General features: G+C 32.4%; 3 protein-coding genes across 8 annotated transcripts in view; 1 reads left to right on the plus strand and 2 right to left on the minus strand.

The window, feature by feature from the left end:
• Positions 1 to 551, minus strand: part of LOC111718002 (uncharacterized) — a 6,292-nt gene extending 5,741 nt beyond the window's left edge. For 3 of the 6 annotated variants that reach the window (XM_023493469.1, XM_023493472.1, XM_023493467.1), the window contains exon 1: positions 445 to 475. Coding sequence is in view for 2 of the 6 variants with exons in the window: in XM_023493471.1 (XP_023349239.1) it covers positions 445 to 513 (69 nt within the window). In the remaining 4 variants the exon portion in view is untranslated. Of the gene's footprint in view, positions 1 to 444 lie in introns of all 6 variants that reach the window. The other 3 variants (XM_023493471.1, XM_023493470.1, XM_023493468.1) reach the window with 2 other exon arrangements.
• Positions 552 to 930: 379 nt separating this feature from the next.
• On the plus strand, positions 931 to 6,333 carry LOC111717989 (partitioning defective 6 homolog gamma). The gene is made up of 7 exons (XM_023493457.1): positions 931 to 1,357; positions 1,550 to 1,673; positions 3,152 to 3,236; positions 3,713 to 3,850; positions 4,570 to 4,721; positions 4,892 to 4,972; positions 5,622 to 6,333. The coding sequence occupies exons 1-7, from the start codon at positions 1,039 to 1,041 to the stop codon at positions 5,665 to 5,667; spliced, it is 945 nt and encodes a 314-aa protein (XP_023349225.1). The 5' UTR covers positions 931 to 1,038; the 3' UTR covers positions 5,668 to 6,333.
• Positions 6,334 to 7,567: 1,234 nt separating this feature from the next.
• Positions 7,568 to 17,078, minus strand: LOC111717987 (uncharacterized). Its single transcript, XM_023493453.1, has 13 exons — positions 17,064 to 17,078; positions 16,343 to 16,506; positions 15,605 to 15,659; positions 15,126 to 15,206; positions 14,059 to 14,135; positions 13,290 to 13,407; positions 12,518 to 12,560; positions 11,138 to 11,271; positions 10,351 to 10,493; positions 9,697 to 9,860; positions 9,170 to 9,266; positions 8,501 to 8,613; positions 7,568 to 7,825 (listed from the first exon to the last, which is right to left on the minus strand). Exons 1-13 carry the CDS (start codon positions 17,067 to 17,069, stop codon positions 7,719 to 7,721), a joined length of 1,302 nt encoding a protein of 433 aa, XP_023349221.1. The 5' UTR covers positions 17,070 to 17,078; the 3' UTR covers positions 7,568 to 7,718.
• Between the last annotated feature and the right edge of the window lie 8,531 nt (positions 17,079 to 25,609).

The following is a 25,609-nucleotide window of genomic DNA, read 5'->3' on the forward strand; positions in this document are numbered from 1 at the left end:
TTTTTAACAATTTTCTCCTTATAGACGCAACCGATAGAAGTAAGCTCAGGTGTTCAAGGGCCTGGGGGGGGTCCAAAAATCGTATACTAGGAATATACCATCTTTTTAAAATTTAATTTCCATAGCACCTACCAGCTTACATTTTCTTCTTTATGCTCCTGAAACGTTGAGGGATTTTTAATATATGCAATCATTGGATTTTGCAACTAGTGATAAATATTATATGAAGACTGCAATGTTTCGTGGGACACCCTGATCTTTAAATTGTTCATGGCATAATTACTATTAATACAAACAGTTCTGTTACAAAATTATATAAAAATGCTAAATAAAACTTTTTTAATCAAAACACAAATTTTCAGGATGTCTGGTTCTCATTATATAAAGCCTTATTTTTGTTGTTGCGAAGTAACTCGATGTTAAAGGAATTGGATTTAAGCAAACCTGAAAAGTAAGAAATTCTTCCCGATTTAAAACCTCTGCCGTGATTCTTTGATGATCTTCTGTAGTCATTTTTCTATAATTAAAATAAAACAATTAAATAAATAAATATATATTGTTTTCTTCGTCAGTTAGAATATTTTCATTTAGGTGATCATAAGTTCTAAAACTTGTTGTGTTTTCCTCTTCTAGTGTACACTGATGAGCAAGCGAGCCGTTTTAGATATAGGGCCCTATAGTTTAATAAAAAAATTTAAATTTTTTAAATCTCAGTTCAACATTTATGAAAATCTAAATTTTTTTATTAAGAGAAAAATACATTGGATTCTAAAAAGAAAACTGTGGGTCCCTGTTCAAGTTTTATATTCATATCTTACCTGCCTTCTATCTATCTATCTTTATAGGCGCGAAGCGCCCTCTAAGGCTAGAAAGAAGGGCGCGAAGCGCCTTGAATTTCTAGTTTATATTAGATTTATATTTTGATTTCAGAAAACATGAATGTGAAACGTTTAAAAAAATGAAAATTTTGTGAAAGAGTTCCTTGAAAATCCAAGTGAAAAGTTAAAATTATTAAAACAAACTAAAAATCTCCATAAAATGAACCAATCCAGCCGTTCCCTCCATTTTGATGGAGCTGTGGAAGTAAAGTCTAAGTTTGACGCAGAATTTCGCAGATTTTCTCTGGAGAAGTCCAAATTCCAATCCTACGACAGTTTTAAATATTTATTGTCAGAGCTTCATCATCTGCAGAAAACGCCATTTTTTGTGAAGTACGCCGATCCGCGGGATAACGATCTTCTGCCGATCACCAATGACGATAATTATTTTGCAGCTCTGCGTAACGCAAAGCCGTTGTTACGTCTAGTTATTCAAAGGGAGGGAGAAGCGTACGATGATTTGATGAGATCTAAATCAGGAATGACGCATTTATGAATTAATTGATTGTATATTAACTAAATATATTTTGGGAACAAATTTTTAAGAGTGAATTTAAATTTAGAAAATATGTTGAGTTTTCAGATTTTCAAATATTCATTAAAAACTTTCTCATTTTTATTTCGAATTGATTGTTTGATATGTTTTTAATCTGAATGCGTTATTGTCCCAGGGACATTTTTGGGAACGTTCCTTGGAACCCCTAAGCAGCATAAACCCATGTTGACAATCTCCAACACGAGGGAGTTTAGACAAGTCTCTGATATCATTGACGTCGATCTNATCCCCCCAGGGGCGTACGAGGGTGGGGGTGCCCCCCCCCCTACACCCATATGAAAAATACTTAAAGATCTCACTTTTTCCCTTAACTGTTTCATTACAAAAGCTTTTTATCAATACTGCCTTCAGTGTAAATTATTTTTGATATTATTATTTATAATTATACAATATGTATCGTTTCTATGAAATAATAGATATTTTTTTAAGAATCGTTTCCAGCTCTATATTTTTCAACTATTGAAGCTTACACCACAGTATTAAGAGGAAGCGTCTGATAAGTCCATTTAAGAAAATTACATAAATAATGTATTAACACTTGTTATACATGGTACACACTTCCATGATCGAATAGTTGATTTAATTAAAAAAGGTACCAATATTTTTTCAAAAAAGGGGTTTTAAGGGGGGGGGCACAATGTTGCCAAGGGGGGCTCAACATATTTTTTGCGCACTAAAAGTGCCCCCGACCCCGCCTCTTCTCCGAAAATCCTATTTCCCAGTACGTTTGGAATGTTAAAGGGCCTTTTTCACTGAATTGGGGAACTAATTAGTTCCAAAAAATATCATCATCCAACTCCAGTGTTGATGAATTGGGGGCAAAAAAAAAAATTTGACCTCAAAAGACAAGTTTTTATCCTTGTTGATACTTTTCCACATCTAAAATTCATTATTTTTGCTAAACACAGCCAAGAAAACCCTGAATTTTGTTTTCGGCACGCTAAACATACCTTAAACTCTAGATGAAAACATAATTTTCATAGGGGGGGTGTGTGTGATTTTTTAAGAGACTTTACGTATACAACCCTGATATCCCCACCTACCACATTGAATCCCGATTGGATGGGGATATATTTTTTAAATATTTACTTTCGAGGTTTTTATCGGCGAGAGAGGTAAAGTGGTAAATTTTATTTTCTTAACTTTCCTATAATGTAGCTATGAAATTTTAAAATCAAATCTTTGACTGCGTGTTCCTTCTTTAAGTATTTGTAAAATTGATTTTGAATTAAATTAGATAATTTAAGTTTTAATATAATTTTCGCTTTAAAGATTGGTATATTCGATTCACAACATAGTTACTTTTCTAATCTTTGTTTGGCCAAGGATGAGTAAAATATCACTATTTTTCAAACAAAAAATGATAATTTTCACATGGGGCTCTGTGTGAATTAAGGATTTATGTTGGCATGAGAATAACGGAAATTGTCAGAATTCATCACTTTTTTACATAGATAAACAACGATATCTTTCTTATTGTTATTCAGATAGACGTTTACACTATGGAACATCTGTAATAAAGCCCCTTACTCATATATATGACATATGTTAGCTAGCTGGCTAAACGGCTGCACCAAATTAGCTAAATATTGGGTGCCCTGTGAGTAACATAGGCTAAAAAATTAGATTTTTTCAAAATTGTTTTATATTCCACGGGCAACGCCGGGCCCTTCCGCTATTTATAACGAATAATGTAAATTATTAATTTAATGTTTAGACGTGTAAAACTGTTGAAACATGGATCAGACAAACCTCTTGGTTTCTATATAAGAGACGGAACCAGTGTCCGAGTAACACCTCAGGTTATAAAAAAGTTTGATAGTATCAGAATTTTTGTTTTTATTTATTAGCAATGAAAATAAACCTTTTTTTAACAATTTTCTTTTTTCCCAATTTTTTGTTAATTTTGAGCGAAGCGTTTTTTCTTTTAGGTATTTTCTGTATTTAATCTAAAGGGGTTAAAACTTGCATTTTGGTGGGTAGATTTGAAAACTGATAATCCAGTAATGTAGAACAGGGGGTGTATAATTTTCTAAATTCTCCCCCTGATCCTGGGTGGAGAGGGGGGGAGAGGTTTTTGATGATTTTGGGAAATAAATAATCTTCACTTTGAATAATAATACCGGGAGGGGGGGATGATAAATTCACCATGAAAAGGCGAGTGTTTGCTTCACCTTTTTTATACTTTCAATAGAAAAATTCATTTATTTTCTGCTAAAAAATAAAATAGATTTTTTTTACAGATAATTTATCCCTGTTATAATGATGTATATTGAAGGGGTTGGAGAAGGTTCCTGGAATATTTATATCTCGTCTTGTTCCTGGAGGATTGGCGGAGAGTACCGGCCTTCTGGCTGTTAATGACGAGGTTCTAGAGGTCAATGGTATAGAGGTCGCAGGCAAATCATTGGATCAGGTAAAACTAATAAATTCAAATTCTTAAAGGGACTGTAAGTGTAATTTCAAGTAAACCTCCATTTAAAGACTATTTTGTCTGACCAAGTATTAATTAGATATCAATCTTTATCATTTTATAAATCGATTATTTTCAATTGTGGTTTCTCTACAAAAGTGATCAGATAATGAATGGTTTTATGCAATGGTACTGTTGTTAATCGGTCATTGCCATCACTTAAAATTACGCTTACAGTCCCCTTCACAAGAGAATTTTTAACTCTAAAATTCTTGCTTCTCAGATTAAAACAGGTTTACATGTATTTTCTAATCCTACGGTACTCACGCCAAACAAAAGTAAATTTCATGCAAGACTATAATCTTGTGTTTTAAATTATAACTCCTCTTATTAAAGAGCTATTGAGAAGAACAAAAATATTTTAGAATTTTAATATGATCGGATAGATTTCTTTCCCCATGCTTCTGCGTGAAATTAAAATTAAATGGGGCCTGAGTTCACAAAATCACACCAGAATTTACCTATTTCTAATTTCTAGTTTATATTTTACTGATTTATAATCTTTGTCAAAGTATCTATATATATATACATAGTTGTAATCTCTGTCTGTGTCTGTTTGTCTGATCATTACTCAGGAACCCCCTTAACCGATTTGCCTCAAATTTTGATTCGGGAACTCGGGAGACCCACAACTACCTTTAAAGACTATATTTGTGTTCTAGGTGACAGATATGATGGTTGCGAACTCTTCGAACCTGATTGTAACCGTGAAACCGGCAAACCAGCGCACCAGCATGGGTCCACGCCGCGGCTCATTCTCTAGAACATCAAATATGTCGCATCAGTCTATCCTCTCATCCTCCACACACTCCAGGTATAAAGCTTAGAACTAAAATTTGGGGGAGATTAAGTGATTGATTGGTTAATTGATTAATTGATAATTGATTGATTTATAGACTTATTGATTTATTGATTTATTGATTTATTGATTTAAGTTGATTTAGGTTGATTTAAGTTGATTTGGATTGATTTGGATTGTATTAGAACTGAGTCTGAAGATCTGGAGGACGAGGATGAGATCAGAGATCTTACTGCTGAGCATACCCTAGACCATCATGATCATAGGTTGGAAAAAAATTTATTCCATTTGTTAAAATTGTTGCAACATTCAGATTTAAACAGCCATATAAAAATTTTATATAGGAGTAAAATGTCCCAAAAAAGGAGGAGGGATTTTCCAGGTGCACACACCCCAAGGGTTGTATATTTTCTAAAAAAATTATTCCCCCACCACCCCCCCTCTATTGCAAATAATTTTTATTCGCCATCCGCAACACCCTACGGACCATTAGCGCGACTTTTTTAACATTGCCGAAGATAAATCAACTAAAGAATCAAAGTAATAGGAATATAAATTATACACCCCTGCTCTTAGTATAATATAATCCAAACTAATTCACATATCTTTTCAGTCAGGTATTTGTATTGCGGATATTTCTTTTACCACCTTTTGACCAACATTACCGACCTATAATTTAACGTCCCTTTGGGCAATAAAGTAAAATAACCACCTGTTCTGCAAAGTTTTCGCGAAAAAATCTCGGATTTTCATCTCAAATGACGAAAAGATTGTGTACAACTGCTTTTTAGAAAATTTTAAATTTCACTCAACCACGGGTTCCCTCGACCAATTTTGGTTTTGAGAACCCTTCGTAGAGTAAAATTTCCCTGAACTTCCCTTTAATATAGTTATAAATAATTAATTTTATTTTAGGAGGCAACCCAGTAACAACTCTAGAAGACAAGTTCTTCATTTATAGAAGCTAAATATACTCTGCTTGGAAGAAGTAAAAAAGGGGGTCTCCCCCCCCCCTCACCTCCTGCCTTTAATAGTTACTTCCTCAACGTAATTTGTATTCCTAAATCAATATTGATATTTAACATAAATTAAAAAATATTTTTTTAGAAATAAGTATACATAATTATTATATATTGACACCCTGCAAAAATGAAATTATGTGGCTTAAACCCAATTTAAATCCCGTGAAAGCTAAGAAAATGTGCGAACAAAATAACCACTTTTACAACAACAAAAATCGATAAGAATTTTTCAAAAATTCCATCAGTAACTGCAATATTATGCATGCATTCTTTAAATTAAGTCGCTACGTGCCAAATTTTTTGCTTAAAACAACGTGCTGTTCTTTTGTTATGTTATTCTTTTGCCGGCATTCGAACTTGACGTTATTTGATTTAGCTTAGTTCCTTTTATTTGAAATCTGACCAGCTTTAGAATTTTGTTCATTTTGCGTTCTAACTATTTAATAAAATCAAAATATTGTTGAATTTAATCCAGTATTTTAGTAAACCTGATTCCCCTAACTTAGAATAAATGATTGCACACGATAATCTGTATTTAATATGTATAATGGATATTTTTGTATCATCTTCATATATTTGGCGAATAAAGTATTTTTAGCACTAAACCACCAAATTTTCTCATGGATTGTAGAGATATCTTTCATATAATGCTTTTCTGTGGAACTTTGTTCATGAATACATGGCCGGTTTTTACGCAATTAAGGTTTATCTTATCGCATTTTGATTTTATACAAAAAAGTCCTCTGACAAGTGAAATGCGTGATTCACAATGGAAAGAAGTCCTGGTTGTAAACATCCTATCAATAATTTTGTAATTTTGTACACAACTTTTCTTAGGACTTTTTTTCCGCAGACTTAAATTACTGAGTTCAAATTTCCCGAGACTTCTTTTTTCCTCGGATTTATTTTCTTAAGGACTTTTTTTCTGAGATCTTATTTCCTTAGACTTTATTGGCAGCCCCCATACTATTTTAGGGAAAAAAGTCACAGGAATCCAAAACACAGGACTGTATTTCCAGTGACATTATTTCCAAGGACGTGAGAAAATTCGGACTTCTTTTCCAAAGTTTTTATTTCCAGGTGTTTTTTCCAGAAACTTTTTTCCCAGGACTTTCTTACATAGATTCATTTCCAAAGCCTCGTCTTCATAATTAAAAAAGTCTTTGGATACAACTGTCTCTGTATTTTTCTTTCAGAGAGCTGGTTATTCAACTTATTGTTTTTCTCGTCCAGCTCGTGTGGCCTAGTTCTATTAAATGTCCCATCTCTTCAATCTTCATGGTTTATTTCTTTCAGGACGAAGACATTTAGATGTACCTTTAAAAATAAATGCTAAAACTAATAATCCATCGTAATGAGTTTTAAAAATAGACATTGCATCTTTTTTCTCTCATTCTTATTTCTTCAGCATAATAAATAATTTTAAAATTTTTAAAATTTTTCTTGAGAAATAGAATTGTATTTTGATTGTTTTGCTTTTGTATTATTATGATTAAATTATTGACATCCTCTTTATTTATTACATTACATTTTGAGTGTTCTTGAATTTTTTTTATTTGAATAAATATTTTATTAATTATGAATGTGCCGCTGTTGGGCATAAATGGTTACTTATCCTACCTTAATTTGGAAAAATAAATGTGTAAATCAATATTTTAATAAGTTCTATAAAACGCCCTTTTAAGCCAATTGTTCCAACCTCTGATCAATCATGACACAATCCTGAACTTATTACGATCATCAAGATAACAATAAATTCAGGAGCCATTGTTTAACCACCGATTGAAGGTTTACAGATTTCATAACTTTATTCAGTGCATATGGTCTAACCCAACAAACTGAAACAATTGATACAATTTATTTTAGGCTACTGAGTGAATATAAAAAGAACAAGACATAAAAAAACAACAAAAAACATTTTATAAAGCAAAACAGTTGAATATTAGCTGATCTAACACACGTTATGCAACAAGTGAGTGTATCAGCTTATCTAGCACGTGTTCTGCCACCAGTCCATATAGAATCCCATGTATCCATTTCCTCCAACTCCCTCATTTTCATATTCATTATTTGCAGGAGTAGCAGTTGCAGTGATAGCTAAATACAAACAATTTGTATTAAAAGATTTTAAACATTTAATGAGTCTCAAAAATATAAGAAGTTTTCAATATTTCAAAGCTGTATCATCTGAAAGTTTTCTAAAATAAACCGAGCCATAATTAGTTAAAAAAAAGGGTGGTCTGTCTTTAAGTTTTGTTAAGAACATCCAACAAAAGAAAACTTTTAGAGAATGCAATTTCTAAAGTTTTTATTTGTGATAATGCTTAAATTATTTATGGTCAAAATATAACTTATATTTTTACATAATCTTTTCTTTTGTCCTCAAGCATAAACCTTGTGCTAAAGAAAAAATCGAACATTTCATATGCAAGTTATAAATCTATATATAAATTTGGCTTGTCTGTCTGTTTGTTTGTCTGTTTGTTTGTATCCAATAAACGTCAAACAGCTGAACCAATCTGACATTTTTGTGGGATCTCGCGTGATGAATGATAAAAAATTTAAAAATTTGTGTTCAAAATTTTTTATTTTTGTAAAAAAAAATTAAAATCTTGAAAATCCGCAAATTTTGTTTATAAAATCCGCGAATTTTTTATCTTTGTTTTTCAATTTTATAATGAGAACTAGTTCACAATTGAAATAGAAGATGGGCGCGAAGCCCCCTAAAAGCCTAGTATAATAAATTACGAATCAAGTTTGGTATTAACTGACCAAGGCCTTCTGAATCTGAAAACCTGACTCCCCATCTGAAAGGAGAAGACCATGTACATGCAGTTGCTGGAACAGTGGCTCCGTCGGCGCCTGCAAACTTTTGCCCACAGATTCTGCAATATTGATTTTGTTAAATTCTGTCCAATTCCTACTGAATTTTCATTTACAAATGCTTGATTATAACTATTAATGTACGACTGATTTAGAAAGTGCGGGAAAAAATAATATCCCGCACTTTCTAAATCAGCAGTACATTGGTAATTTTATGTCACATTGCGATCAAATACCATCTATTTGGGATGTGTTAAGAATAAATTTTAAATTTCAAATGAAAAAAATATTTTCATGAAATAAATTTATTTTGATAACGCAAAATTCACAAAACTTGCCAAGAAAATGCGCAATCAAAACATTATTTTCTTAAATGCATGGAATTCAGGTGGATCTTATCCCTAGGGATTATTTAGAAAAAAATGGGGGAAATTTAGAAATTGTACATGAAAATATTATTAGTGATATTAGTGGGAAATTGTAGAAAAAATACTGTAACCAAATTTATCATTTCACAAGTTTTCTCCAGTTTTTTTATTTTTAATTCCACAATTATTATACAATCTTCACCTATTCGCTCTTGATCTTATAGTGGACTATTTGAAAATAAAAATTTACTTGTTTGCTCCAGCAGTGTTGGTTGTACCAATAGTAGCTTGAAGGTTCACCACCTCAATATAATCCTGATTGGCCTCTGTTGTTCCTGCTGCACTCTCTTAATAACAAATAATAATTCGGAAAAGCTTTAAATAATTTTTGAAAATCAGTGCATTTGATCCGTTTGATCCGCAAGATTTTGGCCTCCTGATTCTGGATCCAAGGGAAAAAATTTCAACCAAAAACTTTTTTTTAAAATTTACTCTAAAACCCCAAATCTGAACTGTTGAAAAAAGAGATAGTAAAACAAATATCCTGATCTTTGAATGGTTCATAAAGTTTTAGCATAAGAATAAGCGAAAAAAAAAGAAAAATAATTTGACATTTCTGCTTTGTTAGAAAAAAAAATCAGCAAATCTTAAAGAAATGTTCAAGACCCATTTTATCCAGTGCGTATCCGCATCAAAATTAGATATGGACCCTAAGCACTGTATGAAAATATTTGAGAAAATATTGGTTAAAACTTGTATTGCTTGCTAAATACTTACTCCCACAGAGAGTAGACAATGCTGACTGTGATGCTGCCGCATCTCCAGATGTACTCACTCCGAAGGAAGTATAAGTAGCAGCTATAGCACTGGTTATATAAGGTGTAAAGCATAATGAACAATATCCTCGTTCTCTTCGGAAGCAAATGTCATAATACTGACGCCTGAAAGCATGATTTAAGGGAACTGTAAGCGTAATTTCAAGTGACCCTCCATAAAAAGAGAGTAATGCCTGATTCACGACGGTACCCTAAAAACTTTTGACTGAGAAAGGTTGTCGGACTATCTCATTAATCTATAAAAACGCTTTTAAAATTGTTAAAAACTTTGTTTTCAAGCAAGGTTCAAGAGTACCGTTGTAAATCAGGCATTGCTCTCTTTGCATGGATGGTCACTTGAAATTACGCCTACAGTCCCTTTAGGAAACTTTTAAAATATTATTGGCTTTTGGTATACTGGGGTTTTATTTTGGTATACTGGGGTTTTATTTTGGTGTACTGGGGTTTTATTTTGGTATACTGGGGTTTTATTTTGGTATACTGGGGTTTTATTTTGGTATTCTGGGGTTTTATTTTGGTATACTGGGGTTTTATTTTGGTATACTGGGGTTTTATTTTGGTATACTGGGGTTTTATTTTGAAGAAAATAGCTTACGCTAAATGAGTATGAGAAGTTGTGGTAAGTGTAGTGACTGATTTATCCCAAGCAAATGAGTAGAATTGTCCTGATGTACCAGTGTGGTACTGAAGGCAGTCATCCTGAGGCATAGATGTGCTTCCACATTCAAACTGCTTAACCTACAAATTATCAATGGGTTTAATAAGGATTTGGATTTGATACAGCCAATCTTGCATATAAGAATACTTAGCAAGAGCGCATGAAATGTCGTCTTAAAACTTATTAAAAAAATCAAGACAGTAAATTTTTGCTTATAAGAAGCAATGGAGAAATAATAAGAATTAAATACTTTTTGAGTTAAAAACACGACGATATTTTTCACATTTTTAATCAGATTAAAGTTTCAAGGGTACCGTGTAAATCAGGAATTTCCATCTTTGTATGGCGTGTCACTTGAAAATTAAGCTTACAGTCCCTTTAAGTTAAAGATGTAAATTTTTTATGTTTTCCACAATTCCCACAATATCCCATTTACAAGCGGCAACATCTCATAATTAAGTACGATTTCCTTGGTGTCTATTTTCTCGAATTGGTCCCCTATTGTATCTTAGGATAGCAATGGACCCAAAACATGTAACACCTATAAAGGTTATAAACCTGACCTTTAGTATGCCTTAGAAATCTAGTCTTGTAAATGATTTAAATTGACATTTTGGAGAATAGTCAATTGAGTAAATATTGACCTGGCAAAATAGCCATTTGGAAATTTTCCAATGAGGAAAGGGCCTAACAGAAATGTTTTCCGAAGGATATGTTTAATTACCGATATTGTCCAGCTTCTGGGAGTAGTTTTCCCTGTATCAACATCAATATTGATCTGATTACAGGCTGAGGAGGCAGGAACCCACATATGCTGACCTGTGTTGACACCGCAGATCGTAGGCGGGGAGGGACCACCTGCAGATCAATCAATTATAACAATTTAGAATTAACCACCCCAGTCCAATAGTTGCATAATCCGAACAGTACAAGAATTTATTAGTCTATTGTAAGGGTAAATACATTTTCACGAACCAGAGGAGGTGGGTATATGCTACCACGTGTGTTATAGTTAGGTCTGGGCGTCGTTCCTGGGAAGCAATCGTTCTTTCACGGAAGGATAGAATAGAAGGAACATGCCCAGGTCTGGGGCTGGGCGTTGTTCCTAGAAAACGATCGTTCTTTCACAAACGGAACGAAACGAAAAAGTAGGAAAACGCTCAACTCTAGTAGTCGATCCAGTACATTTTTTGCACACACAAGACGTAGGTTTCCTGGAACGATGTGATATTATAATAGTTCAGTGTAAATTAGTTCTAGACTATATCTAACTTTCAAGTTACTTCTATCACAGAACAAAACGAAAGAAATATTGATATAAATATCCTTAATCTATGAGAAGAAAAATTTATTCGGTGAAAGCCTTGTTATTTTTTGTTTGTTTTTTATTTTAGTTGCTAAAAATCATTTGCAAAATTTAATTCAGCTATCCTCATTCCAGTGGGGTAGATTTGGTTCAAACCCAGACAACAATCATTTTCTCCCAACTTGTTAACTTTAAGATATTTTTATGCTTGATTTTAAACTCATACGTGTGTTAATATTTTATTTTACAGTAAATATTTGAAGATGCTACAGTCATAACCAGAAAACTCCGAAATAGGAAGACGACTTTAGTTTATAGCAATACTTTTTTGTTTTTTGTTTTTGATGTTGATAGAAATCAAATAGTTTTACTACACACTTATTAAATCATAAATCAAGTGAAATGAGTCTGTTTAAACTGAACAATTTCTGTTTCCCGTGCTTATTTGTCTATCTAAAGTCATAATTTGAATTTAACGGATATCTTTCTATTCCAGAGTTTTCTAGTTTTACTGTACAGTTGGCGACGTCGTATATATCAAAACAATGAAGACGACTTTCGACATTAATTGTTTTAATCTACCAAGCTTTCAAACAGCATGGGATTCAAACAAACATGGAAACAAAGGGAAGCTGACATATTAACAGCTTCTCTTTACTTACTTTGTAAACTTTTAATTTTGAAAAACTTTTTAGAGATCTAAACTTCAATAGAAAGGTCTCCATCATGGTAAAGATAATAACACCGACCATTGTAAATGTGTGTTTCTTGCATGGAAACATTACATAATGTGTTTACCTGGGTTTGTAATTTTCACAACATCATTCACACATTGACCAAGCTAAATAAACATAAGTTAAGTGTTTAGTAAACATAGGAATTGAGAGACAACTTGAATATCGTCTTTGATTTCCAATAACTGATAAATGACATGCATCAAAAAAAGATAGAGAGTCAAATCATTAGATGAACTTTCCAAAATTTGGTTTACCATCTTTATATCTTTAAAATTTACCGAGTTATTAAATATTAAATATTAAATTAAGTCTACGGTCCATTTTATCTTATCAATGGGAAAACTTCAGAGGGGATGATACAGGGTGTCCCACGAAACATGACAGTATGCAAGAGGACTTGAATGTCGTCTTGATTTTTGATATTATTTGCTGATCGTATCTCTTAAATCAAAATCTACACAAATGTTAGGATCCCAAAAAGGAAACTCGGGAGTTTCGTTCAACGATACTCTTTTAAATTTCGGGCTCTGGTGCTCAGAGCCCAAAACTTAAGACAGGTTATCGTCATGAAAACCAGTTTTAGAACCCGGGTTTCACGTATGGGGTTAGGCAGTTTTGTTGATATCAACATTTTTGTTAAAAAATATAATTTTATTTAGTTTCTTCATGTTCTACATTTTTTCGAATCTCTTAAATCAAAATCTACACAAATTTAAGACCCCAACAAGGAAACTCGGGAGTTTCGTTCTACGATACTCTTTTAAATTTCGGGCTCTGTTAGCTGTACTGTACACTGACAATTGTTTACTGTAACCTTGTTGGGAAACTCTTACCCTGAATGAATTTGAAAAAGCTGTAGCTGTAGCTGTAGCTTCAGCTACATACCCTTGAGGAGGTGCGGTGGTAAAAGACTCGAAATCAATTCTCAGTTTGCAAATGTTTGCATTCCTCCTAAATTTCAAACAGATCAGAAATTACCAACACGGATAGCTAGCAGAACAATTTCTGCCAGAGACGATATGTGCCTTGAAGACCAATTGTGACGATTCGATGTATTAAAAAGTTTTTTTCTTTGGCAAAAATTGTTAAGAATTTCTAGCACAAACTAGGGGGTTATTCAGCAAGTACGCTCTTAATTACGAAATCAAAATATCGCTTTTATCAGACAAAAAATCTGTTAGTTTGCAGTCATCTAACTTTTTGCTGCCAATTAATCGATATTTTGTTGAATATAAGCGATTGTTCGTCGCTTAATTGGCAGCAATCCAACGTTTACACAAGCGATTTTTCTGCGATATTTTATTTCCTAAATCAAGAGTGTTCGCTGTCAATTTAGACAAATTTTAACAAAAAAATATGGACTTTCTCAGTTTAAAAAACTAAACTTTAACTTAATAAAATCTTGAAAACTATTTCTGAAAACGTATCCACCCACAAAGTAGATTTTGAACGTCGAATTTGCGCTCAAACCCAGAACTTACAGATCTTTAAAAAGTTTAATATGTCTCAAATGAACCCGAAAGACGTTTTCCACAACACTGCATACGCAGTTCAACTTACCTTACATAGCCGGTCACTCCCTTTAATAAATTATATATTAACCTGCAAAACGTATAAATACAAGGATCTGAATCAGTAGAAGTAGAGTATGTAGAAATAATTGCATAAGTGTTATTCTCCTAAATATATATATATTACACTAGAAACTAGGCAGAAGGAAAAGGTTAACTTTAGCGACATTAATGCTACGATTTTGTTCCCTCGTAGCTCCTCTAGGTCTGCATTGAGGTAAACTTTGATTGAAAATATTTACGTGCAATTTACTATGGTTTGACGTAACTATAGATTAGATTTGTAATTTTGAGAAATTATTTCCATAACAAGGATTGTTATGTTCAAATTTATCTCAAACAAGTCAATCTATCAATAGTGAAGGACATTAACTTAACCCAATGATTATTTTCAACGCCTATGAGAAGATATAAGCAAAAACGAACCAAAAATTTTCAAGTTTTTGTTAAGTGTTAATTTTTTATTTTAATGTACGGTAAAAATGTTATTCCAATAAAAGCAAACTATTACACGGATAAAGTTTTGAAATGTTGAAACCTTCACAAAAAGGAATAGAGTCTTTTTCACAAACTCTGATTTTTTAATCTCTATATCTTTGGAAAGATTAGACCAGTATTTGCTTGGTGGTAAAGTTCAACGAGCTATGCAATTAATTACCCATGAAAGAGCTCTTTCAAATCTAGCTCTATATGGATATATTAAACGTTATAATTAAGCAGTTTTCAAAAAACCATGATATTTCTTCATGCACAATCTATAAAAGCTTCATACAAGTTTTTAAAATTATTCCATCTTTTTAAATCTTCTTGTTCAGTCCCAAAAATCCCGAATAAGAAACCCTGTATATTCCTTAGGACACCCTGTATATTCCTCAGGACACCAGATATATTCCTTAGAACACCCAGTACATTCCTTAAGACACTCTGTATATTCCTTAGGACATCCTTTATATTCCTTAGGACACCCTGTATATTCCTTAGGACACCCTGTATATTCCTTAGGACACCCTGAAGTTAATCTCGACTACTTTAAAGTTGAAAGAAATAGAAATGATAAAAAATAAAAAGCTGGACAATTATTTTATTTAATTGACTTACTGATGATGAAGTACCACAGCTAATAGAGAATGTACAGCAAACTCCGAACCCAGATGCACAGGAGCCAGCAGCTGTACCACTCTGTACAGTAAAAATGTATTCGATCTTAAAATGGATTGAGTTTGGATGAGGGGGGGGGGATCCCCCCTCTCCCCTTTTTTATATTTTAAAATAAATGATTAAATGATGGTACAGAATTTGAATTTTGAAACTTCTTAAAAGAAGTATAAACAAAAATATGAGTCAGTTTGATAAAAAACCTTATTAAATGTTTCTAAAAAGGAAAGGTCAGAGGAAATTAAAGAAAACTTAGACTTTTTAGGGATAAAATGTAAACTCCAGAAAACCACAATAAATAATAAATAAACAGATTCTGAAAAAAAGGTCTTTGAATCTAACCTATCTTTCAAAGCTGCAGTATATTCTTACTAATTAGCAACAAAAATTGATTTAAAAATTCTAAATAATGAAAACATTACCTTAGATGAGCATTCACTTGCAGTATAGCATGTTCCATTTAAACTGTTTGTTCCTCTAAATAAACATTATATAATTGTTTAATTCACTTACAGTGAAGAACAGCTAAAACTATGAAGTGAGACGATCCCTAGGTTAAATTATGTATTCTGCTTTAAATACAGTTATCTAATAGCTTGTTTTATTATTTGACAAAGAGACAAACAAGTTTACAGTTGCAGGGAATCGCGAATATAAGAAAACAATCAGTATAAATTCCGTACAGTCGTCTCTGAAGTCTCATTCTTTGTGGACAACCTTGTATCTCTAAAATGTTCAGAGCAATTCCTCTTTAAATTTTTATTATTTTCAATTAAGGTTTTCAAGGCGCATTTTTATGCAGAAACCACGAGAGGAAATTATCAAAATTAATATAAATATTTTCAACATTATTTATCAAGTAAAGGTTTAAAGGGCTCGGTTGTGCCTTTCCTTAAATCTAAGCGTAGGTGACAAAATTACTTAAGAGTAGTCCATGTTAATATGCACTATCTTATAGAGAATCAATGTTTCAAATCTACTTGTGTAAAATGTAAATCCCAAATGGGTACCGTTGTAAATCGGACATGGTCATCTTTGCATGAAGGGTCAAATTTACTTATATTTTCGTTGCTTACGTTGATTTAAATTTCAGATTTGTATATTCCCTGAAAAACAGGAATATCCGTGAAAACATTAAGATAAGATAAACGTTTACTTACGAGCAGGCAGAGTTTGGGAATCTTACAACATTGAAGACAAGCTTTCCCCCCCTCGCGGAGGAGGAGGTCGAGTTCCCTCCCTCGATATTTTCCGCGGACACATGAGTAACCACGTGGTCTGACAGCAGAGTCAGGAGAAATAATCCTGACATACACCAATACATCTAAACACAACTTTTTTAGAACAGATAAAATAGAAAGCTGGAAAACAAATGCGAGTAAGTTAAGGTAGGTACAACTGGTTCAAATAAATAGTAATTATTTAAATTATTCCAGTGATTTCTTAATCTTAATTAATAAATATAAATATATATATATTATATATATATGTGAAAAGGGGTACAATTTCATCTTTCAAAATGTGTGAACAAAGTGTCTTATGAAGACTTGAAACTACAAACATTTTATTCAATGTTAATAATTTTCATTTATAATTTATTCATGTTATTTTATCAAACTAGATACCATTTCTGCCGAGGAAGTCAAAATTAAATTACGGATTTCTTTCTAAAATTGTATTTAGGCAAACAATTGGATAGCATAAAAACTATTGTATTTTTTTAAACTGTTCATGCTCTTATCTCAAATGTTTTTTACAAACATTTTGGACAATTTGAGGTTTTGAGTATTTGAGGTTTACTATAACTTTAGAAAAGCATGGTTTTTAAACTTTTTGTGTTTTTTTTTATAAAATAATAGAATTTTATGATAAATTACATACCTCCATGTAAATGTTGTGAATGTCTGGGAGATACAGTACAAACTGGGACAGGAAAGATTGACCCGGCTCGAAATTCAAATGTACAACGCTGCCCGTGTTTCTTATTACCAATATTTCTTTGAAAATGTTCTTTGTTCAATCTTCAAGTCAGCAAAGTTTAAAAATAAAATAAGTTAGAAATAAAAAAAATGTTTAGTTACAACCAGGGATGAGACTTTAGAGATGACTTTACAGAATTTTATCATTTTTCCTTCTTATATTAACTACTAATATAATTAAACCCCCCCCCCCCTTCGTATCCTATGATATTTTTATCTTTAGAGAAACTAGCTTTAGAAGTTTTATTTTCCAAGTTTTATGAACATTTTTAAATTTTAATGATTAATAACGGTACACTTTATGTTTAGACCTAGTGTTCCGGATACAAATTTTGAAATTTCCTCCCCCATCAACCCCTATCACCCCCCCCCCCTCTCCCATAACCATCATTAACTAATTTCTTGATAGGGGTTAACTGAGAAACATAATCTGTATGAGTCAGTTTGATAAAAAAGGTTTGAAAAAAAGGTCCTTGAATCTCCGAATTGAACGACTAAGCTGCAGTATATTCTTACTAATTAGCAACAAAAATTGATTTAAAAATTCTAAATGATGAAAACATTACCTTAGATGAGCATTCACTTGCAGTATAGCATGTTCCATTTAAACTGTTTGTTCCTCTAAATAAACATTATATAATTGTTTAAATATTCTTACCAACTACTAATCATAATGATAATTAGTTTTCTATAGAGTACACTTACAGGGTTATCCACAAAAAGGGATGGATCGTTTCCACTTTTTTGAAAAACAATCATTTCGTTTTGAAACAAAGAAGAAAACACGAAAAACGAAACTGTCACCTTGTAAAAACTATCATTTTTAAAATGATTGTGTTTGAAAACGACCCTTTGTTAACAACTGTTAACAACGACCCTTTAACCCTGTTAACGATCGCTAACGACCTTTTACAAAAACGATAGTTTTTTTCGTTTTATTACAAGTTCAAAACGAGTGGTTCGTTTTCAAGAAAAAGGTTTTAAAAATCCAAGAAATTGCTTAATATGAACATTTGCTTTCCTGAAAAAAATATAAACAAGAAACAAATCAAAAACTATATTTTTTTGTACATTTTTTTCTACCTAAATTTTACGTTATAAGTTGAAAAGTTTGCACATTTTATTAAAAGCAAATTTTTACAGAACAAAGTTTTGACCAGTATTTAAAAGTCTCAAAACCTTAAAAGTTGTATAAAACGAATATGAATGAAAATCAATTCTTTCCAAATAATCTGAATTTTAAAAACGTAAAAAAGAATTTATTTTTGTTTCGTTCTTGATTTTATAAAAACTAAAGAACCTACGTTTTAGAAAAAAACAAAGGGTCAAAAATATCGAACTGTTACTTTTGAACTTTTCAAAATCAAAATTTTCCTAATAAAATAAGATAAACCTAGAGGATTCTGACCTAAATATTTTTTACCTTAGGGTTTTCCACCCAAGCAAAGATTGTATTATATCTTTAAATATATTAGGTAGGCTAAGCTATGGATAAGGGAGTTAGTGAAAACAATAAAATGTGCGGGGAGTTAAAACGGATTAGTAACATTTTGTCTAATTTATTTTTGGCTAATAACTTTTGTCTAAGAACTTTTGGTCTAAGTAACGCATAGTCTAAAGTAACATTTGGTCTAAATAACATGTCGTCTAAAGTAACATTATGTCTAATTATTAACTTTTGGTGTAAAGTAACATAATGTCTAAATGAAGCTTATGTCTATAGTAACTTTTATCTACAGCGAATCCCAGATATATGAATTCATAGACCGTCATAAGTTTTTTGATAATTCTAAAAAACAAAAATTTTATTTTTAATTCAAGGTAAATTAATAGCCCTGAAATATGAATGCAATTGATATAAATATATTAAACTCATTTTTCCACGGCATTTGATCTTAAATATGCAATACACGACATTACAAAAAACTCTTACTATGTATTCATATATCCGGGATTCACTGTTTAGTAAAATTTCGTCTAAATTAAAATTTGGTCTAAAGTAACATTATGCCTAAAGTAACTTTTGGCCTAAAGTAACTTTTGGTCTAAAGTAACTTTTGGTCTAAAGTAACTTTTGGTCTAAAGTAACTTTTGGTCTAAAGTAACTTTTGGTCTATAGAGTTACATTTTCTCTAAAGACAATTTCTGTCAGTATTTCCTGCCAGTTTTTCATCCTTTTGGTTGGGACTCTATAACACTCTACTTTTGAAAAAAAAAGATTTCTGTCGTTATTAACAGGGAAAACTTTACTTTTTGTTTTAAATTGATTTCTTAGGATAAATGATCGTTAAACAAATGATATATAACACCTTAGTTATTAACACCTTACATTGACAAACCTGATGTCGTAGACCTTTTATATTTCAAACTATGAACTATGTTAGAATTATTTAACATTTAAGAGGACGCAGAACTCGGCCTAGCCAATCCAAGCCGCAGCATTCGGCCTAGCCCATCCTAGCCGCAGCACTCGGCCTAGCCAATCCTAGCCGCAGCGCTCTGAATAGAAATAATCTTAACCTGTTCGAACCCAAAATAAGGTGAGAGACAGCACATCATTTAACATTTAAAAGGCCGCAGTGCTCGGCCCCCTAGCCCATCCTAGCCGCAGCGCTCGGCCCAGAAATTGTCTTAACATGAACTAACCCAATACAGAATGTGAGACAGCATATTATTTAACATTTAAGAGGCCGCAGCGCTCGGCCCACTTGCCCATCCTAGCTGCAGTGCTCGGCCTTGAAATTGTCTTAACCTTACCTAGCCCAAAATAATATGAGAGACATCATATTATTTTACATTTAATAGCCCGCAGCGCTCGGCCCCCTTACCCATCCTAGCCGCAGCGCTCGGCCCAGAAATTGTCTTAATCTAACCTAACCCTAAATAATATGAGAGACATCATATTATTTAACATTTAAGAGGCCGCAGCGCTCGGCCCACTTGCCTATCCTAGCTGCAGTGCTCGGCCTAGAAATTGTCTTAACCTTACCTAGCCCAAAATAATGTGAGAGACATCATATTATTTTACATTTAATAAGCCGCAGCGCTCGGCCCCTAGCACATTCAAGCAACAGCGCTCGGCCCAGAAATTGTCTTAACTTGACCTAACTCAAAATAGGGTGAGAGCCATCATATTTTTTAACATTAAAAAGGCCGCAGCGCTCGGCCCCCTAGCAGCAGCACTCGGACCAGAAATTGTCCTTACCTAACCTTTGTTTTAGTTTGAAATATTAATGGTTTACACCAAGCTTGCAAGAAATTTGAGTTTGTGGTAAAAACTCATTTCATTTTGATATTAATGTAGACAAATATTACTTTGCACCATAACTAAGGGCGTAAACAGGGGAGTAGGGGCAAGGGATAAGTGCCCCCTAGGCGTGTAAAGGGGGTGGAGCCCCCCCCCCTCCTTGAACTCAGAGCTATCACACTTTTCAAATCTGAAACTGAAGAGTGAAGAACATTAAAAAAATTATTTTGCTGTTTTTTTCTGCTAGTTATGTTTCAAGGAGAGATAAAGTAGTGCTTGTACAGTAATTGGACTGTATGTGTACCTTTAAAGTATTTAAGAAGCCAAATGTTTTGAATTTCCAATTTGTTGCCTCCCCTTCCCCCTAGGAGCTCCTAGGGCAAAAAAATTCCGCTTCGCGTAAATTTGCCCCTCCCCAGATTTATTTCTATTTACGCCCTTGACTGAGTAAAAAGTACCTTTAGACCAAATGTTACTTTAGACCAAATGTTACTTTAGACCAAATGTTACTTTAGATCAAATGTTATTTTAGACCAAATGTTATTTTAGACCAAATGTTACTGTGGACAAAATGTTACTTAGACTAAAATGAATGAGACAAAATGTTACTTCAATGATATCTTAATGAAAAGCACTCATTTGCGTGAAAGTACGGTGTTAAAAATCGTTAACGAAGCTACTGTTGTTAAATATTGTTAACAATCATAAAATTTTTTTAAAAAACAGCCTACCTTCGTTAACGAAAGGACGAACAAAAAATAAAAAAAACTACTGATTCGTTTTTAAACATAAGTAAAGATCCTTTTTCAAAAACGATCGTTGAAAAAAAGGTTTTTAGCATTTTACGCTGTTAACTAAACTTTTTTCAGAAAAGTAAAAACGTCCTACGCCTAGCTCTTACACAAATTATAATTTCAACTGGAGCTAGACAAGATGTTGTTACAGTTCTAAAACGTTAAGTCCTGTCCATATCCACATTGCGTTTTTTTGCCTTTCAAGGTGAAATTTTTGCATAGTGTAAGAAATTATTTATTCTAAACATTTGCTTTTTATGCCCTAACAGAAAGAATATTCAAAAATAAAACTATCGAAAAACGATAACGCGTTATACCGATCGTTTTTTTCTTTCTTTCTTTAAAACATAAAGATATTGCAAAAAGATATGCATCTTTTTTTAAAGAAAAAACGACGATATGTATCCCTCTACCTCTGTAAAGGTTAAAAGAGTACTATTGTGAATCAAGCTACCAAATTCATCTTTGAATTAAGGTTTAATGTTTGCGTACATACATGTTTTATACATATATGAGTGGAAATATGATTCATATTTTTTCATTTAATCAACACACCATAAATAAATTACATAGATAAACTACCATCTTCTTAGAAATTTTTTACCAGTAATTTAATTTTTGTTAAACTCTAGTATAGATCCTGCATCCAATTTGCTGTATTAATTATTAAAAATTTTCAATTTGCAATAACTTCTGACACTAATTTCAAACGAAAATCAACCAAATTTCATAGAAATTCAACTTTGCAAATTAGGTTAAATTGTGCAGGTGTTCAGAGATTTCAACATAAATTATTGCATTGATGATAATGATACACCTTTAACTTTACACGAGCATGACGATCTAGATGTTCTCTAAACGTTGATAATTACACCGATTAACTCAATATTTTCTCTTCCTTTGTTTATGCTGCTAAGTACTCTTACAAGATTCATTAACCTCAGCTTATACTGAGTATAGTCCGGAAGGCACAAACAACTTCAATCTCACCTATAAAATTGATTTTGGAAAAATCATCGCCAAAATCCGCGGAAATGACTCAAATAATTCTTCTTTACCTAATCTATGGTAATGCTAACTGCTTTCCTGGAAAAATATTTTTTAAAGGGACTGTCAGCGTAATTTTAAGTGACCTTTCATGTAAAGATGGCAAAACTCGATTCACAATGGTACCCTTTAAGCTTTGTCGGATCAAGTATAAATCAATATCTATAATTATGATAACTGATTTTATTTTCAATTGTTGTTTTTATGCAAAACTTAAAGGGAGTGACCGGCTATGTAAGGTAGTTGAACTGAGCATACAGAGTTGTGGAAAGCTTCTTTCGGATTCATTTGAGACATATTAAACTTTTTAAAGATCTGTAAATCCAGAGTTTGAGCGAAAATTCGATGTTCAAAACTCCTACTTTGGGGGTGGATACGTTTTCAGAATTAGTTTTTTTTTAAATATTAAATAAAGACGACATAAAATGTTAAAAAGTTCTTCAATTAACTACAGACGTCATGTATAGGAACATGTTGAGAAAATAAAAATTAATCTTATCATCGAAAATAAGTAATCTTGTTCAATTATTAGTTTCTATTATCTCATTATTCTGGTTTCTCATTATTCACAAATTTTTGCAGATCTTCTAGAATTATTATTGAAAAGACGAAATTTGAACAAATCTTCGAATAAATTCAAAGAAAACTAGAAGTTCAATATAATAATGAAAACGATATAATCGATTCTATCATTGATTTATTGACAAATTTCTTTTGAGAAATATGTTCCTAACGTAACGATCTAATAAGATTACTGTATAATTTTTAATTTATTTTTCGTTGTCGTTATCTAATAATTAAAAAAAACTAATTCTGAAAACGTATCCACCCCCAAAGTAGGAGTGGTTTGAACGTCGAATTTGCGCTCAAACTCAGGATTTACAGATTTTTTAAAAGTTTAGTATGTCTCAAATGAATCCGAAAGAAGTTTTCCACAACACTGCATACTCAGTTCAACTACCTTACATAGCCGGTCACTCCCTTTAAAAGTGACTTTCGTATTTCTAACAAAGGAAATTATATTGTAAGCATCAAAATAAACACTTTTAAACCAAGAGAAACGACAATATCTTTAAATTATTGATCAGATAAAGGTTTTAAGGGAACTGTTAAGATCGTACATTGTCATCTTTGCAAAGGGGAATACTTGAAATTTTATTATATCTTGTGTTTTCGATCACAATTCCTTCTTTTAAGAGCTACTAGTTGTAGGACCCGGCGTTGCCCGTGGAAAAAATAAAAATAAAAATTTTGAAAAAAAATATTTGAAAAAATTAAGATTTTTTTTACCCCTGACCACCCATGAGTGTCCACAATGGGTCCAGCCGTTTGGCCGCCTATAGGCAACATATATACATACGAATGTCTTGCTTTATTATATAGATTGAGAACAACAAAGTTTTTTAGTACTTACCAATGTTACCAATGTCCGAATTTAATGAAATTAAGCCGAGTCTCAAATCACCCAAAACCTGGCTTTAATTGAGCGCCGGCTTAAATCTTAAAAAGCTCAGGGGCATAAATAAGGATTCTGTAGGGGGGGGGGGGGGGAAATTTTTTAAATTATGGGTTTTAGTTTGGTTTGATTTGCATTTTCCACTCATTTCTGGCATTTACAAACTCCGTCAAATACAGGCTTCATTTCCTACCTTTCAGCTTTCACCTTGTTTTATATCCTTCATTATAGTCATTCGTTTTACATTAACTACAAAGATCTGTAAGAAACTGAATTTATTTTAAGTTACACAAAAAATAGTTTTTCTCTCAGAGGAAAAAGATGTAACTTTTTTAAATCTTTAAAAAAGCTACTCCACAAACAAAAAAAATTATTGTATTTGTATATATTCTAATTTCTAATTTCTAAAATTTTCTTGTCGTCAATTTAATATGGTATATATGTTAATTTCACTATATTAAAAGGAAAATATCTTACTTTTTACAATTTTATTCTTAATAATCTTGATCTTTTAACATTTTATCCCCCCCCCTCGAAAGAGCTATATACTTAATTTAACATATAGTGCAAGTACGATACTGCATTAAAAAACTCGATTTTGGGGTAAAATTTATCTATGTTACTTTTTTTAAATGATTGAGTAAGATTATCTGCATGGTAATCATGGACATGGAGAATGGAGATCAAGTTACTAAACCGGGATGTTTGTGTCCCAAAGATTCTAGGGGGGGGGGGGAAATTACCCCAAGGATTCTAGGGGGGGGGGTAAGTAACCCCAATAACCCCCCTTATTAACGCCACTGAAAAAACTTAATACAATTTTAAGTGGAACCAAGGTACTTATGCAGGGAAAGTTATTTCAGAGGTGTACCCATGTTTTGTACTGCAGTGTACTGTCTTTGGGCGGAAAAGTAAACACAAGGCCGATGTCACAGTCCATCTTTTACATAAAAAAATCAATGAAATTTTCGGAAACTTTTTTGTGAATTGTCAAAATCATCAAAATTTAGTGCTATTAACCCTCTTCGAATACCAAACAAACACTGATGGATCTATTCTTGTTTACAAATTCCGCCCAGAGAGAACCGGTTTCAATATGCACGCAGAGTAAAAGCGACCGCAATTAACTTTCCTTGCATTAGTACCTTGAGTGGAACCAACAATATTTGAGGCGTGGCTTAAATCTAAGCCGCGGCTCAAATTCTTTAAATTCAGCCTCTGGATAAATATGTTTTTTTTTATAATTTGCGTAACATTAAAACTAGAGGGGCTACGCTGTCACAAAGACGCACCAGTGATTTGGCATAAGTTTAGCCTTTCTGCGTATGTATTTAGTTTGCCGTACTCATTGTATGCTTTTTTTATTTCACAGCTGACAATGTGATAAACAAGTTTTCAATCTCAACATGTTTTGCTGGTATGTTTTTGCAATCTCGAAATTCCCTTTTTTTGTCATAAAACCTGACTTACCAGAGCCTAAATATACCCGAGGTCTGTATCGGAACAAACTCAGTCAAGTTTTTATGTGTTCTTCAAAATCTTCCAAACAAAGCAAAATGGACATAATCCTTTAACATTCAAAAACTAAAGCAAAGTTTTGCTTAATAACTGAACTTTTGTAATATTTAATTTTATTTTTGCACAGGAACTGAGTGATGTCGAACAATCTTATGTGCTAATCCCTAAATTTTTGCAACCCAATGTTGTACACCTTTGATATTTCAAACTATAAATTAAGTAAGGATCAAAAAGTCAAAGTTTGAAATATTAAAGGTTTACAACATCAGGTTCCTAATATATAGGGAATATTCCAAAAGAAAATACACAAGTGCTTTCCAAAAATGTTTGAAATTCTATGGATTATCATCATAGTATATGATTTAGAAAAAAGTGTGTCCCTGTAA

The sequence above is a fragment of the Eurytemora carolleeae genome, unplaced genomic scaffold, assembly GCF_000591075.1.
Source record: "Eurytemora carolleeae unplaced genomic scaffold, Eaff_2.0 scaffold1053, whole genome shotgun sequence".
In the NCBI taxonomy this organism is placed as follows: Eukaryota; Metazoa; Arthropoda; class Copepoda; order Calanoida; family Temoridae; genus Eurytemora; species Eurytemora carolleeae.